The sequence below is a fragment of the Oncorhynchus kisutch genome, linkage group LG10, assembly GCF_002021735.2.
Source record: "Oncorhynchus kisutch isolate 150728-3 linkage group LG10, Okis_V2, whole genome shotgun sequence".
NCBI classification, from domain to species: domain Eukaryota; kingdom Metazoa; phylum Chordata; class Actinopteri; order Salmoniformes; family Salmonidae; genus Oncorhynchus; species Oncorhynchus kisutch.
In genome coordinates, this window is record NC_034183.2 from 1,225,691 (window position 1) to 1,243,910 (window position 18,220).

Sequence of the window (18,220 nt, forward strand, 5' to 3'; positions counted from 1 at the left end):
TGTAACGGACCTGATAACGGTAACACCTAATACCGGTAACACCTGATAACGGACTTGATAACGGTAACACCTAATAACGGTAACACCTGATAACGGACCTGATAACGGTAACACCTGATAACGGTAACACCTGATAACGGTAACATCCGATAACGGTAACACCTGATAACGGTAACACCTGATAACGGTAACACCTGATAACGGTAACACCTGATAACGGTAACACCTGATAACGGACCTGATAACAGACTTGAAAACGGTAACATCTGATAACGGTATCACCTGATAAGGGTAACATCTGATAACGGTAACACCTGATAATGGTAACACCTGATAACGTACCTGCTAACGGTAACACCTGATAACGGTAACATCTGATAACGGTAACACCTGATAACGGTAACACCTGATAATGGTAACACCTGATAACGGACCTGCTAACGATAACACCTGCTGCTACTAGGTCTACATCCACTCTGCAGCTACTAGGTCTCACATCCACTCTGCTGCTACTAGGTCTCACATCCACTCTGCTGCTACTAGGTCTACATCCACTCTGCTGCTACTAGGTCTACATCCACTCTGCTGCTACTAGGTCTACATCCACTCTGCTGCTACTAGGTCTACATCCACTCTGCTGCTACTAGGTCTACATCCACTCTGCTGCTACTAGGTCTACATCCACTCTGCTGCTACTAGGTCTACATCCACTCTGCTGCTACTAGGTCTACATCCACTCTGCTGCTACTAGGTCTCACATCCACTCTGCTGCTACTAGGTCTACATCCACTCTGCTGCTACTAGGTCTACATCCACTCTGCTGCTACTAGGTCTACATCCACTATGCTGCTACTAGGTCTACATCCACTCTGCTGCTACTAGGTCTACATCCACTCTGCTGCTACTAGGTCTACATCCACTCTGCTGCTACTAGGTCTACATCCACTCTGCTGCTACTAGGTCTACATCCACTCTGCTGCTACTAGGTATCACATCCACTCTGCTGCTACTAGGTCTACATCCACTCTGCTGCTACTAGGTCTCACATCCACTCTGCTGCTACTAGGTCTACATCCACTCTGCTGCTACTAGGTCTCACATCCACTCTGCTGCTACTAGGTCTACATCCACTCTGCTGCTACTAGGTCTCACATCCACTCTGCTGCTACTAGGTCTACATCCACTCTGCTGCTACTAGGTCTACATCCACTCTGCTGCTACTAGGTCTACATCCACTCTGCTGCTACTAGGTCTACATCCACTCTGCTGCTACTAGGTCTACATCCACTCTGCTGCTACTAGGTCTACATCCACTCTGCTGCTACTAGGTCTCACATCCACTCTGCTGCTACTAGGTCTACATCCACTCTGCTGCTACTAGGTCTACATCCACTCTGCTGCTACTAGGTCTACATCCACTCTGCTGCTACTAGGTCTACATCCACTCTGCTGCTACTAGGTCTACATCCACTCTGCTGCTACTAGGTATCACATCCACTCTGCTGCTACTAGGTCTACATCCACTCTGCTGCTACTAGGTCTCACATCCACTCTGCTGCTACTAGGTCTACATCCACTCTGCTGCTACTAGGTCTCACATCCACTCTGCTGCTACTAGGTCTCACATCCACTCTGCTGCTACTAGGTCTACATCCACTCTGCTGCTACTAGGTCTCACATCCACTCTGCTGCTACTAGGTCTACATCCACTCTGCTGCTACTAGGTCTCACATCCGCTCTGCTGCTACTAGGTCTACATCCACTCTGCTGCTACTAGGTCTACATCCACTCTGCTGCTACTAGGTCTACATCCACTCTGCTGCTACTAGGTCTACATCCACTCTGCTGCTACTAGGTCTCACATCCACTCTGCTGCTACTAGGTCTACATCCACTCTGCTGCTACTAGGTCTCACATCCACTCTGCTGCTACTAGGTCTCACATCCACTCTGCTGCTACTAGGTCTCACATCCACTCTGCTGCTACTAGGTCTCACATCCACTCTGCTGCTACTAGGTCTCACATCCACTCTGCTGCTACTAGGTCTCACATCCACTCTGCTAGGTCTCACATCCACTCTGCTGCTACTAGGTCTACATCCACTCTGCTGCTACTAGGTCTACATCCACTCTGCTGCTACTAGGTCTCACATCCACTCTGCTGCTACTAGGTCTCACATCCACTCTGCTGCTACTAGGTCTCACATCCACTCTCTGCCTAGTCCCCCTACTAGGTCTACATCCACTCTGCTGCTACTAGGTCTACATCCACTCTGCTGCTACTAGGTCTACATCCACTCTGCTGCTACTAGGTCTATATCCACTCTGCAGCTACTAGGTCTACATCCACTCTGCTGCTACTAGGTCTACATCCACTCTGCAGCTACTAGGTCTACATCCACTCTGCTGCTACTAGGTCTCACATCCACTCTGCAGCTACTAGGTCCACACCCACTCTGCTGCTATTAGGTCTCACATCCACTCTGCTGCTACTAGGTCTCACATCCACTCTGCTGCTACTAGGTCTCACATCCACTCTGCTGCTACTAGGTCTACATCCACTCTGCTGCTACTAGGTCTCACATCCACTCTGCTGCTACTAGGTCTCACATCCACTCTGCTGCTACTAGGTCTCACATCCACTCTGCTGCTACTAGGTCTACATCCACTCTGCTGCTACTAGGTCTCACATCCACTCTGCTGCTACTAGGTCTACATCCACTCTGCTGCTACTAGGTCTCACATCCGCTCTGCTGCTACTAGGTCTACATCCACTCTGCTGCTACTAGGTCTACATCCACTCTGCTGCTACTAGGTCTACATCCACTCTGCTGCTACTAGGTCTACATCCACTCTGCTGCTACTAGGTCTCACATCCACTCTGCTGCTACTAGGTCTACATCCACTCTGCTGCTACTAGGTCTCACATCCACTCTGCTGCTACTAGGTCTCACATCCACTCTGCTGCTACTAGGTCTCACATCCACTCTGCTGCTACTAGGTCTCACATCCACTCTGCTGCTACTAGGTCTCACATCCACTCTGCTGCTACTAGGTCTCACATCCACTCTGCTGCTACTAGGTCTACATCCACTCTGCAGCTACTAGGTCTACATCCACTCTGCTGCTACTAGGTCTACATCCACTCTGCTGCTACTAGGTCTCACATCCACTCTGCTGCTACTAGGTCTCACATCCACTCTGCTGCTACTAGGTCTCACATCCACTCTGCTGCTACTAGGTCTCACATCCACTCTGCTGCTACTAGGTCTACATCCACTCTGCTGCTACTAGGTCTCACATCCACTCTGCTGCTACTAGGTCTCACATCCACTCTGCTGCTACTAGGTCTACATCCACTCTGCAGCTACTAGGTCTACATCCACTCTGCTGCTACTAGGTCTACATCCACTCTGCTGCTACTAGGTCTACATCCACTCTGCTGCTACTAGGTCTATATCCACTCTGCAGCTACTAGGTCTACATCCACTCTGCTGCTACTAGATCTACATCCACTCTGCAGCTACTAGGTCTACATCCACTCTGCTGCTACTAGGTCTCACATCCACTCTGCAGCTACTAGGTCTCACATCCACTCTGCAGCTACTAGGTCCACACCCACTCTGCTGCTATTAGGTCTCACATCCACTCTGCTGCTACTAGGTCTCACATCCACTCTGCTGCTACTAGGTCTCACATCCACTCTGCTGCTACTAGGTCTACATCCACTCTGCTGCTACTAGGTCTCACATCCACTCTGCTGCTACTAGGTCTCACATCCACTCTGCTGCTACTAGGTCTCACATCCACTCTGCTGCTACTAGGTCTCACATCCACTCTGCTGCTACTAGGTCTCACATCCACTCTGCTGCTACTAGGTCTACATCCACTCTGCTGCTACTACGTCCTGCATCGGGATCCCTCTGTCAGAAGTACCCCGCTCTCTCCATCACATCCTCTCCTTGTTTGAATGGTTGGCCTGCTGTGATGATGGGCACTTCAGGGTTTAATTTAGTGAATGGGTTTGGGTTTGCACTGGTAGTTTTGGCTTCCATCTTGTCTATCCTCGATGCTAGGTGCGCTATATCCAAGTCTAAGTTATCTTGGATTTCTTTGACTTTTCTTTCAATCTCTCTTAAACTCGTCTCTGTTTTTCTAGGGTCACTTACAGCCTGCCAACTTTACTGTTCAGCTGTTTCCCAAAGCTTAAAGTCCTACTTTCTATTTAGTTGTTGATCAGGTTGAACTCATGCAGCAAGAGAGTTCTCACCAGTTCTCACTGGTGTTGTTAACAATGTTGACCTTCAACGGTTGCTTTAGATGTTTTTTTGTAGCGATATACTGTGATTACAAACTTTTTTTGTTTAATGTTTGACACTATACACAACACACGCTTTTATAAACAATTAGCTCTAACGTTCTGATTCTAACATTCTGATTCTAACGTTCTGATTCTAATGTTCTGATTCTAACCTTTTCCCAGGGTCCATGTAAGAATGTCATCACTGTTATCCAGAAGTTTCAGGACAGTCTGTTTGTCTGTGGGACCAATGGGAACAAGCCCCAGTGCTGGAAGCTGGTGAGGATTTGTTTATTTTATGCTTTCTTAGACAGTTGTAGAAACTGAGTAGTAGGAAGGTTGGAGACCAGGATTGAACCCTGTCTCCTGTGGGGAGGCATATACAGTATGTGCTGACAGCCGAGAGTGTTAAGGAAAGTGGAAAAGCCGTCCACCCAGCAGGGCTTTCTCACTATAGTTCATAGTTAGTCCACCCAGCAGGGCTTTCTCACTATAGTTCATAGGTCGTCCTCCCAACAGGGCTTTCTCACTATAGTTCATAGTTAGTCCACCGAGCAGGGCTTTCTCACTATAGTTCATAGTTAGTCCACCGAGCAGGGCTTTCTCACTATAGTTCATAGGTCGTTCTCCCAACAGGCTTTCTCACTATAGTTCATAGGTCGTTCTCCCAACAGGCTTTCTCACTATAGTTCATAGTTAGTCCACCGAGCAGGGCTTTCTCACTATAGTTCATAGTTAGTCCACCGAGCAGGGCTTTCTCACTATAGTTCATAGGTCGTTCTCCCAACAGGGCTTTCTCACTTAGTTCATAGTTAGTCCACCGAGCAGGGCTTTCTCACTATAGTTCATAGTTAGTCCAGCGAGCAGGGCTTTCTCACTATAGTTCATAGTTAGTCCACCGAGCAGGGCTTTCTCACTATAGTTCATAGTTAGTCCACCGAGCAGGGCTTTCTCACTATAGTTCATAGTTAGTCCACCGAGCAGGGCTTTCTCACTATAGTTCATAGGTCGTCCTCCCAACAGGCTTTCTCACTATAGTTCATAGTTAGTCCACCGAGCAGGGCTTTCTCACTATAGTTCATAGTTAGTCCACCGAGCAGGGCTTTCTCACTATAGTTCATAGGTCGTTCTCCCAACAGGGCTTTCTCACTTAGTTCATAGTTAGTCCACCGAGCAGGGCTTTCTCACTATAGTTCATAGTTAGTCCAGCGAGCAGGGCTTTCTCACTACAGTTCATAGTTAGTCCACCGAGCAGGGCTTTCTCACTATAGTCCATAGGTCGTCCTCCCAACAGGGCTTTCTCACTATAGTTCATAGATAGTCCACCGAGCAGGGCTTTCTCACTATAGTTCATAGCTAGTCCACCGAGCAGGGCTTTCTCACTATAGTTCATAGGTCGTCCTCCCAACAGGGCTTTCTCACTATAGTTCATAGTTAGTCCACCGAGCAGGGCTTTCTCACTATAGTTCATAGGTCGTCCTCCCAACAGGGCTTTCTCACTATAGTTCATAGTTAGTCCACCGAGCAGGGCTTTCTCACTATAGTTCATAGTTAGTCCACCGAGCAGGGCTTTCTCACTATAGTTCATAGGTCGTCCTCCCAGCAGGGCTTTCTCACTATAGTTAATAGGTCGTCCTCCCAGCAGGGCTTTCTCACTATAGTTCACAGGTCGGCCACCGAGCAGGGCTTTCTCACTATAGTTCATAGGTCGTCCACCCAGCATGGTGATGATTGATTGCTATGTCATTTATGATAATTATTTACCTTAGCCTACTTGGTAAATATTTTCTTAACTCTTCTTGAACTCCACTTTTGGTTAAGGCCTTGTAAGCATTTCACATGTTGTATTCATCGTTTCACGGTAAAGTCTACACTTGTTGTATTCATCGTTTCACGGTAAAGTCTACACTTGTTGTATTCATCGTTTCACGGTAAAGTCTACACTTGTTGTATTCATCGTTTCACGGTAAAGTCTACATTGTATTCGGCACATGTGACAAATAAAGTATGATTTGATATGTTCCATCATATGTTTTCATGTCCCAAATGCCCCCCTATTCCCTATGAGCCCTGGTCAAACATGTTTTTTTGTTAAAAGGCTACCTGCTGGCTACTAGTCCAACACTCTAACCACTAGGCTACCTATTGGCTACTAGTCCAACACTCTAATCACTAGGCTACCTGCTGGCTACTAGTCCAACACTCTAACCACTAGGCTACCTGCTGGCTACTAGTCCAACACTCTAACCACTAGGCTATCTGCTGGCTACTACTCCAACACTCTAACCACTAGGCTACCTGCTGGCTACTAGTCCAACACTCTAACCACTAGGCTACCTGCTGGCTACTAGTCCAACACTCTAACCACTAGGCTACCTGCTGACTACTAGTCCAACACTCTAACCACTAGGCTACCTGCTGGCTACTAGTCCAACACTCTAACCACTAGGCTACCTGCTGACTACTAGTCCAACACTCTAACCACTAGGCTACCTGCTGGCTACTAGTCCAACACTCTAACCACTAGGCTACCTACTGGCTACCAGTCCAACACTCTAACCACTAGGCTACCTGCTGGCTACTACTCCAACACTCTAACCACTAGGCTACCTGCTGGCTACTAGTCCAACACTCTAACCACTAGGCTACCTGCTGGCTACTACTCCAACACTCTAACCACTAGGCTACCTGCTGACTACTGGTCCAACACTCTAACCACTAGGCTACCTGCTGGCTACTAGTCCAACACTCTAACCACTAGGCTACCTGCTGACTACTAGTCCAACACTCTAACCACTAGGCTACCTGCTGGCTACTAGTCCAACACTCTAACCACTAGGCTACCTGCTGGCTACTACTCCAACACTCTAACCACTAGGCTACCTGCTGGCTACTAGTCCAACACTCTAACCACTAGGCTACCTGCTGGCTACTAGTCCAACACTCTAACCACTAGGCTACCTGCTGACTACTAGTCCAACACTCTAACCACTAGGCTACCTGCTGGCTACTACTCCAACACTCTAACCACTAGGCTACCTGCTGGCTACTAGTCCAACACTCTAACCACTAGGCTACCTACTGGCTACCAGTCCAACACTCTAACCACTAGGCTACCTACTGGCTACTTGTCCAACACTCTAAACACTAGGCTACCTGCTGGCTACTAGTCCAACACCCTAACCACTAGGCTACCTGCTGGCTACTACTCCAACACTCTAACCACTAGGCTACCTGCTGGCTACTAGTCCAACACTCTAACCACTAGGCTACCTGCTGGCTACCAGTCCAACACTCTAACCACTAGGCTACCTGCTGGTTACTAGTCCAACACTCTAACCACTAGGCTACCTGCTGGCTACTAGTCCAACACTAGGTCCACTACATAGGGAATAGGGTGCCATTTGTGAGTCGCCCACTGTGATCTTTGGTTCCTGTGTTGATGAGTGTTTTTCCTGTGTTTATGCCACAGTATTCTCAGATGCCCAATCACAAACTTGAGATTGTGGAGAGTTACGAAGGCACTGGACTCTCTCCTTACGTTTACTACCAGAATGCACTCTCCCTCACTGTAGGTATGTTGAGCACATAGCTGTCGACTGTTGTCTTCCCTACAGTACAAACTTAACGTGCAGTGGTTCAGTGGCAGATAACACACTATATATACAAAAGTATGTGGACACCTCTTCAAATGAGTGGATTTAGCTATTTCAGCCACACCCGTTGTTGACAGGTTTATAAAATCAAGCACACAGCCATGCAATCTCCATAGGTAAACATTGGCAGTAGAATGGCCTTACTGAAGAGCTCAGTGACTTTCAACGTGGCACCGTCATAGGATCCCACTTTTCCAACAAGTCATTTCGTCACATTTCTGCCCTGCTGGAGCTGCCCCCCTGTCAACTGTAAGTGCTGTTATTGTGAAGTGGAAACGTCTAGGTGCAACAACGGCTCAGCTGCGAAGTGGTAGACCACACAAGCTCACAGAACGGGACCCACGGGTGCTGAAGCCCGTAGTGTGTAAAGATTGTCTGTCCTCGGTTGCAACTACAGAGTTCCAAACTGCCTCTGGAAGCAACGTCAGCACAATAATTGTTAGTCTGGAGCTTCATGAAATGGGTTTCCATGGCAGAGCAGCCGAACACAAGCCTAAGATCACCATGTGCAATGCTGGAGTGGTGTAAAGCTCGCCACCATTGGACTCTGGAGCAGTGGAAATGCGTTCTCTGGAGTAATGACTCACACTTCACCATCTGGCAGTCCAACGGATGAATCTGGGTTTGGCGGATGCCAGGAGAACGCTACCTGTCCCAATGCATAGTGCCAACTATAAAGTTTGGTGGAGGAATAATGGTCTACAGCTGTTTTTCATGGGCCCCTTAGTTCCAGTGAAGGGAAATCTACAGCGTACAATGACCTTGTAGACAATTCTGTACTTCCCACTTTGTGGCAACAGTTTGGGGAAGTCCCTTTCCTGTTTCAGTATAACAATGCCCCTGTGCACAATGCGAGGTTCATACAGAAATCGTTTGTCGAGATCAGTGTGGACTTGCCTACACAGAGCCCTGACCTCAACCACATCAAACACCTTTGGGATGAATTGAAATGCTGACTGCGAGCCAGGCCAAACTGCCAAACATCAGTGCCCCGACCTCACCAATGCTCTTGTGGCTGAATAAAAGCAAGTCCCCTCAACAATGTTCCAACATCCAGTGGAAAGCCTTCCCAGAAGAGTGGAGGCTGTTATAGCAGCAATGTTCCAACATCTAGTGGAAAGCCTTCCCAGAAGTGTGGAGGCTGTTATAGCAGCAATGTTCCAACATCTAGTGGAAAGCCTTCCCAGAAGAGTGGAGGCTGTTATAGCAGCAATGTTCCAACGTCTAGTGGAAAACCTTCCCAGAAGAGTGGAGGCTGTTATAGCAGCAATGTTCCAACGTCTAGTGGAAAACCTTCCCAGAAGAGTGGAGGCTGTTATAGCAGCAATGTTCCAACATCTAGTGGAAAGCCTTCCCAGAAGAGTGGAGGCTGTTATAGCAGCAATGTTCCAAGACCTAGTGGAAAGCCTTCCCAGAAGAGTGGAGGCTGTTATAGCAGCAATGTTCCAACATCTAGTGGAAAGCCTTCCCAGAAGAGTGGAGGCTGTTATAGCAGCAAAGGGAGGGACCAACTCCACATTAATGCCCATGATTTTGAATTGGAATGAGATGTTTGACGAGCATCTTTGGTCATGTAGTCCAAAGGTTGGTCAATCAGATCCCTTGGCGTTGAATACGTACGTTTTCACAAAAATGCTATGAATTATTGAATGTCTCTGTGTGTCTCTCTGTGTGTCTGTGTGTGTCTGTGTGTGTCTCTCTGTGTGTCTGTGTGTGTCTGTGTGTGTCTGTGTGTGTCTGTGAGCCTCTGTGTGTCTCTCTGTGTGTCTGTGTGTGTCTGTGTGTGTCTCTGTGTGTGTCTGTGTGTGTCTGTGAGCCTCTGTGTGTCTGTGTGTGTCTGTGTGTGTCTCTGTGTGTGACATAAGATCATACCTAATCAAATCCAGTAGAAATACCTTATAAAATGTGTATATTTTTTACCAGGATGCAATGTATCATTGAATATCTTTGCTTCCTTGTTGTAACGTGGGTCTGTTCTTTTAGAGGGGGACCTATATGCTGCAGCTCCTTTATACAGCGATGGGAGCTCATTACAGTTCAGAAGGAAAGCTGGCAGCAGAACCAATGTATGGATGTATGACAAGTGGGTGACCGGTATGTAAATAGAGATAATGTATTAATGTGATACTGTATTAATGTGATGGTGTATTAATATGTAATGTATTGATGTGATAATGTGTTAATGTGATAATGTATTAATGTGACAATGTGTTACTGTATAATGTATTGATGTGATACTGTATTAATGTGATGGTGTATTAATATGTAATGAATTGATGTGATAATGTGTTAATGTGATAATGTATTAATGTGACAATGTGTTACTGTATAATGTATTGATGTGATAATGTATTAATGTGACAATGTGTTACTGTATAATGTATTGATGTGATACTGTATTAATGTGACGGTGTATTAATATTTAATGTATTGATGTGATAATGTGTTAATGTGATAATGTATTAATGTGATAATAGTGTACTATATAATGTATTGAGGTGATAATGTATTAATATATAATGTGTTGATGTGATAAGGTATTAATATATCATGTATTAATGGGATAATGTATTCATGTGATGTATTACTATATACTGTGATAATATCATTCATTAATGTGAAAATGTATTAACATGATGATGTATTAATAAATCGTGCAGTGATGTGATAATGTATTCATGTGACGATACTGTATTAATATAGCATGTATTAATGTGATAATGTATTCATGTGACGATACTGTATTAATATAGCATGTATTAATGTGATAATGTATTAATGTGATAATGTATTAATGTGATGATGTATAACTATATAATGTATTGATGTGATACTTTATTAATGTGATGGTGTATTAATATATAATGTGTTGATGTAATAATGTAATAATGTATTAATGTGATGTATTAATGTGGTACTGTATTAATTTGATGATGTATAACTATATAATGTATTGATGTGATACTTGATTAATGTGATGGTATATTAATATATAATGTGTTGATGTAATAATGTATTAATGTGATGTATTAATGTGGTAATGTTTTAATATATAATGTATTGAGGTGATAATGTATTCATGTGATGATGTAGTAATATATAATGTATTGATGTGATAATGTATCAATGTGATGTAGTAATATATAATGTATTGATGTGATAATGTATAACTGTGATGATGTATTTATATATCATGTATTGATGTGATAATGTATCAATGTGATGTAGTAATATATAATGTATTGATGTGATAATGTATTCATGTGATGATGTAGTAATATATAATGTATTGATGTGATAATGTATCAATGTGATGTAGTAATATATAATGTATTAATGTGATAATGTATAACTGTGATGATGTATTTATATATCATGTATTGATGTGATAATGTATAACTGTGATGATGTAGTAATATATAATGTATTGATGTGATAATGTAATATATAATGTATTGATGTGATAATGTATAACTGTGATGATGTATTTATATATCATGTATTGATGTGATAATGCAGATAATCTAACTGCCTGTAACTCAGGCCCTGAAGCAAGGATTTGCATATTCTTGGTACCATTTGAAGGGAAACACTTTGAGGTTTGTGAAAATGTGAAAGGAATGTTGGAGAATATAACACAATAGATCTGGTAAAAGATAATGCAACGGAAAAAACAACCATTATTTTGTATTGTTTTCCGTACCATCATCTTTGAAATGCAAGAGAAATGCCATAATGTATTATTCCAGCCCAGCTACAATTTTATTTTGCAGTTTTAGAATGATCCAATGAACCATTGCATTTCTGTTAGAAACGCTGTATCAAGACTGCCCAAATGTGCCTCATTTGTTTATTAATAACTTTTCATGTTCAAAACTGTGCACTCTCCTCAAACAACAGCATGGTATTATTTCCCTGTAATAGCTACTGTAAATTGGACCGTGCAGTTAGACTAACAAGAATGTAAGCTTTCTGCTAATATCAGATATGTCTATGTCCTGGGAAATATTATTGTTACTTACAACGTCATGCTAATCACATTAGCCTACGTTAGCTCAACCTCATGCTAATCGCATTAGCCTACGTTAGCTCAACCTCATGCTAATCGCATTAGCCTACGTTAGCTCAACTGCCCCGTGGACGGGACACCAATCCCAAAGAAGTTTGTGATAATGCACCAATGATATATTAATAGATACTTTTTTATGTGATGATGTCAACATGAAGGAAACTTTCCCTGACCTGGCACTTAGTTTAGACTCTGGGTGCACCCCAAATCAAATATTTTTCAAAGCCCTTTTTACATCAGCTGATGTCACAAAGTGCTGTACAGAAGCCCAGCCTAAAACCCCAAACAGCAAGCAATGCAGATGTAGAAGCACGGTGGCTAGGAAAAACTCCCTAGAAAGGCCAATACCTAGGAAGAAACCTAGAGAGGAACCAGGCTATGTGGGGTGGCCAGTCCTCTTCTGGCTGTGCCGGGTGGAGATTATAACATTAAGATGAACATAACAGAACATGGCCATTAAGGCCAGATCGTTCTTCAAGTTGTTCAAATGTTCATAGATGACCAGCAGGGTCAGATAATAATAATACCAGTAGTTGTCGAGGGTGCAGCAGTTCAGCACCTCAGGAGTAAATGTCAGGTGGCTTTTCATAGCCAATCAAATGGCACCTTATTCTCAATATGGTTCACTTTTTTAGACTAGAGCCCTGGTCAAAAGTACTGTGTAGGAGGAAGGGTGGCTTTTGGGACGCTGTCTCATTCTCAGTCTGGCATCAGCGATCAAAGTACAGCTTCATTAGTGAAATCCTTATCTTTCCGTCTACTCTTCCACGCATCAGCATAGCTGCCAAGCCAAGGCTACTAGCTACGTCATGATTTAAGGCGGCAGACTTGGCTCTGTGGCTGTTAATCATGGAAGAGGGGTCACTGTAGTTTGGATGGAACTCTCTCAGGGTTCCTCTGTGTTAGTACTTTCTGTTGTTTCACTGATACACCCATGTGTTCTGTTGATACACCCATGTGTTCTGTTGATACACCCATGTGTTCTGTTGATACACCCATGTGTTCTGTTGATACACCCATGTGTTCTGTTGTTTCACTGATACACCCATGTGTTCTGTTGATGAACTGATACACCCATGTGTTCTGTTGATGAACTGATACACCCATGTGTTCTGTTGATGAACTGATACACCCATGTGTTCTGTTGATGAACTGATACACCCATGTGTTCTGTTGATAAACTGATACACCCATGTGTTCTGTTGTTTCACTGATACACCCATGTGTTCTGTTGATACACCCATGTGTTCTGTTGATACACCCATGTGTTCTGTTGATACACCCATGTGTTCTGTTGATACACCCATGTGTTCTGTTGTTTCACTGATACACCCATGTGTTCTGTTGATGAACTGATACACCCATGTGTTCTGTTGATGAACTGATACACCCATGTGTTCTGTTGATGAACTGATACACCCATGTGTTCTGTTGATAAACTGATACACCCATGTGTTCTGTTGATGAACTGATACACCCATGTGTTCTGTTGATAAACTGATACACCCATGTGTTCTGTTGATGAACTGATACACCCATGTGTTCTGTTGATGAACTGATACACCCATGTGTTCTGTTGATAAACTGATTCACCCATGTGTTCTGTTGATAAACTGATACACCCATGTGTTCTGTGATGAGATGCGACATGTTTGTTTCTCGTTAATTTTGTTGGCAAAAATAATTGTGCAATCATTAGATAGGTAGTGGAACACTGTAAATGATAACTGGAGTGTTTTATAATTGGTTGATATTCCCTGTCCTCCCAGAGCCCACGTTCATCTCCGCCTGCTGGGTGAGACGTAGGGAGGAGCCGGACAAGGAGAAGATATATATCTTCTTCAGGGAGAAGAACTCTGACAGCAGCCCTGAAGCTGATCCCTGGATCTCTAGAGTAGCACAAGTCTGTAAGGTAAGATGGTGGGATAGAGACAGTCTGTTAAATAGAGACAGTCTGTCAGATGGTGGGATAGAGACAGTCTGAATATATTACAATACATCCACAACACATTACATTTTTGTCCTCAGGCCCCTACTCTACTACCACATATTGACAGTTCAAAATCCTTGTGTGTGTGTATGTATAGTGTGTGTGTTATCGTGTGTGTGTATGCATGTGTCTGTGTGTGTCTCTTCACAGTCCCCGCTGTTCCATAAGGTGTATTTTTATCTGCTTTTTAAATCTGATTCTCCTGCTGCATCAGTTACCTGATGTGGAATAGAGTTCCATGTAGTCATGGCTCTATGTAGTACTGTGGAATAGAGTTCCATGTAGTCATGGCTCTATGTAGTACTGTGGAATAGAGTTCCATGTAGTCATGGCTCTATGTAGTACTGTGGAATAGAGTTCCATGTAGTCATGGCTCTATGTAGTACTGTGGAATAGAGTTCCATGTAGTCATGGCTCTATGTAGTACTGTGGAATAGAGTTCCATGTAGTCATGGCTCTATGTAGTGCTGTGGAATAGAGTTCCATGTAGTCATGTCTCTATGTAGTACTGTAGAATAGAGTTCCATGTAGTCATGTCTCTATGTAGTACTGTAGAATAGAGTTCCATGTAGTCATGGCTCTATGTAGTACTGTGGAATAGAGTTCCATGTAGTCATGGCTCTATGTAGTACTGTGGAATAGAGTTCCATGTAGTCATGGCTCTATGTAGTACTGTGGAATAGAGTTCCATGTAGTCATGGCTCTATGTAGTAACTGTGGAATAGAGTTCCATGTAGTCATGGCTCTATGTAGTACTGTGGAATAGAGTTCCATGTAGTCATGGCTCTATGTAGTACTGTGGAATAGAATTCCATGTAGTCATGGCTCTATGTAGTACTGTGGAATAGAGTTCCATGTAGTCATGGCTCTATGTAGTACTGTGGAATAGAGTTCCATGTAGTCATGGCTCTATGTAGTAACTGTGGAATAGAGTTCCATGTAGTCATGGCTCTATGTAGTACTGTGGAATAGAGTTCCATGTAGTCATGGCTCTATGTAGTACTGTGGAATAGAGTTCCATGTAGTCATGGCTCTATGTAGTACTGTGGAATAGAGTTCCATGTAGTCATGGCTCTATGTAGTACTGTGGAATAGAGTTCCATGTAGTCATGGCTCTATGTAGTACTGTGGAATAGAGTTCCATGTAGTCATGGCTCTATGTAGTACTGTGGAATAGAGTTCCATGTAGTCATGGCTCTATGTAGTACTGTGGAATAGAGTTCCATGTAGTCATGGCTCTATGTAGTACTGTGGAATAGAGTTCCATGTAGTCATGGCTCTATGTAGTACTGTGGAATAGAGTTCCATGTAGTCATGGCTCTATGTAGTGCTGTGGAATAGAGTTCCATGTAGTCATGTCTCTATGTAGTACTGTAGAATAGAGTTCCATGTAGTCATGGCTCTATGTAGTACTGTGGAATAGAGTTCCATGTAGTCATGGCTCTATGTAGTACTGTGGAATAGAGTTCCATGTAGTCATGGCTCTATGTAGTACTGTGGAATAGAGTTCCATGTAGTCATGGCTCTATGTAGTAACTGTGGAATAGAGTTCCATGTAGTCATGGCTCTATGTAGTACTGTGGAATAGAGTTCCATGTAGTCATGGCTCTATGTAGTACTGTGGAATAGAGTTCCATGTAGTCATGGCTCTATGTAGTACTGTGGAATAGAGTTCCATGTAGTCATGGCTCTATGTAGTACTGTGGAATAGAGTTCCATGTAGTCATGGCTCTATGTAGTAACTGTGGAATAGAGTTCCATGTAGTCATGGCTCTATGTAGTACTGTGGAATAGAGTTCCATGTAGTCATGGCTCTATGTAGTACTGTGGAATAGAGTTCCATGTAGTCATGGCTCTATGTAGTACTGTGGAATAGAGTTCCATGTAGTCATGGCTCTATGTAGTACTGTGGAATAGAGTTCCATGTAGTCATGGCTCTATGTAGTACTGTGGAATAGAGTTCCATGTAGTCATGGCTCTATGTAGTACTGTGGAATAGAGTTCCATGTAGTCATGGCTCTATGTAGTACTGTGGAATAGAGTTCCATGTAGTCATGGCTCTATGTAGTACTGTGGAATAGAGTTCCATGTAGTCATGGCTCTATGTAGTACTGTGGAATAGAGTTCCATGTAGTCATGGCTCTATGTAGTACTGTGGAATAGAGTTCCATGTAGTCATGGCTCTATGTAGTACTGTGGAATAGAGTTCCATGTAGTCATGGCTCTATGTAGTACTGTGGAATAGAGTTCCATGTAGTCATGGCTCTATGTAGTACTGTGGAATAGAGTTCCATGTAGTCATGGCTCTATGTAGTACTGTGGAATAGAGTTCCATGTAGTCATGGCTCTATGTAGTAACTGTGGAATAGAGTTCCATGTAGTCATGGCTCTATGTAGTACTGTGGAATAGAGTTCCATGTAGTCATGGCTCTATGTAGTACTGTGGAATAGAGTTCCATGTAGTCATGGCTCTATGTAGTACTGTGGAATAGAGTTCCATGTAGTCATGGCTCTATGTAGTACTGTGGAATAGAGTTCCATGTAGTCATGGCTCTATGTAGTAACTGTGGAATAGAGTTCCATGTAGTCATGGCTCTATGTAGTACTGTGGAATAGAGTTCCATGTAGTCATGGCTCTATGTAGTACTGTGGAATAGAGTTCCATGTAGTCATGGCTCTATGTAGTACTGTGGAATAGAGTTCCATGTAGTCATGGCTCTATGTAGTACTGTGGAATAGAGTTCCATGTAGTCATGGCTCTATGTAGTACTGTGGAATAGAGTTCCATGTAGTCATGGCTCTATGTAGTACTGTGGAATAGAGTTCCATGTAGTCATGGCTCTATGTAGTACTGTGGAATAGAGTTCCATGTAGTCATGGCTCTATGTAGTACTGTGGAATAGAGTTCCATGTAGTCATGGCTCTATGTAGTACTGTGGAATAGAGTTCCATGTAGTCATGGCTCTATGTAGTACTGTGGAATAGAGTTCCATGTAGTCATGGCTCTATGTAGTACTGTTGAATAGAGTTCCATGTAGTCATGGCTCTATGTAGTACTGTGGAATAGAGTTCCATGTGGTCATGGCTCTATGTAGTACTGTGGAATAGAGTTCCATGTAGTCATGGCTCTATGTAGTACTGTGGAATAGAGTTCCATGTGGTCATGGCTCTATGTAGTACTGTGGAATAGAGTTCCATGTAGTCATGGCTCTATGTAGTACTGTGGAATAGAGTTCCATGTAGTCATGGCTCTATGTAGTACTGTGGAATAGAGTTCCATGTGGTCATGGCTCTATGTAGTACTGTGGAATAGAGTTCCATGTAGTCATGGCTCTATGTAGTACTGTGGAATAGAGTTCCATGTAGTCATGGCTCTATGTAGTACTGTGGAATAGAGTTCCATGTAGTCATGGCTCTATGTAGTACTGTGGAATAGAGTTCCATGTAGTCATGGCTCTATGTAGTACTGTGGAATAGAGTTCCATGTAGTCATGGCTCTATGTAGTACTGTGGAATAGAGTTCCATGTAGTCATGGCTCTATGTAGTACTGTTGAATAGAGTTCCATGTAGTCATGGCTCTATGTAGTACTGTGGAATAGAGTTCCATGTAGTCATGGCTCTATGTAGTACTGTACGCCTCCCATAGTCTGTTCTGGACTTGTGGACTGTGACGAGACAAAGAGTTGCTAGCTGTCTCCTCAGCAGATAGATTCAAAACTCCTCTACCCTGCCAAGTCTAGTCTCTACCCCGTGCTACGAGATATGTTGCCTTAGAAGGTCAAGATAGTTGGAAGAAAACAATGCTGTTCCAGACTCAAATACGTTCTTTGTTCATTAAGTTATTTTATTGACAGAAGAAATTGAAAACCTGAAGGCAAAGCTTGTCTATCATGTCATCAGCAGGGCTGTGCTGTATGAGATAGGAAAACAGTAGCCTTGGTTTCCAGTCTTGCACACATGGTTCCTCAATGCATGTCATATTTTGGAAACAATCTGACACAGGAGATTAGGCAAACCGTGTTTTTCTGTCGTTAGTCAACAGGGTTGCTTCTGTATGAGATGAGCAAACAGCAATCAGTGATTGGCATCCATAACCAAATATTGGTCTCGCTCCCGTTCAGTTTATAAAGGGTTCATAATGCCTTCATAAGCACTACATAAATGTGTTACAAAGCATCTATAACCGTATGTCAGGCTTTATAAAG

General features: G+C 43.5%; 1 protein-coding gene across 1 annotated transcript in view; it reads left to right on the plus strand.

The window, feature by feature from the left end:
- The window catches only part of sema7a (semaphorin 7A (JohnMiltonHagen blood group)), a 69,762-nt gene that overhangs the window by 21,956 nt on the left and 29,586 nt on the right, over nt 1–18,220 (plus strand). The window contains exons 4-7 of the mRNA XM_020492170.2: nt 4,483–4,578; nt 7,772–7,874; nt 9,939–10,049; nt 13,794–13,936. Of these exons, the coding sequence (XP_020347759.2) occupies nt 4,483–4,578; nt 7,772–7,874; nt 9,939–10,049; nt 13,794–13,936 (453 nt within the window). The remainder of the gene's footprint in view (nt 1–4,482; nt 4,579–7,771; nt 7,875–9,938; nt 10,050–13,793; nt 13,937–18,220) is intronic.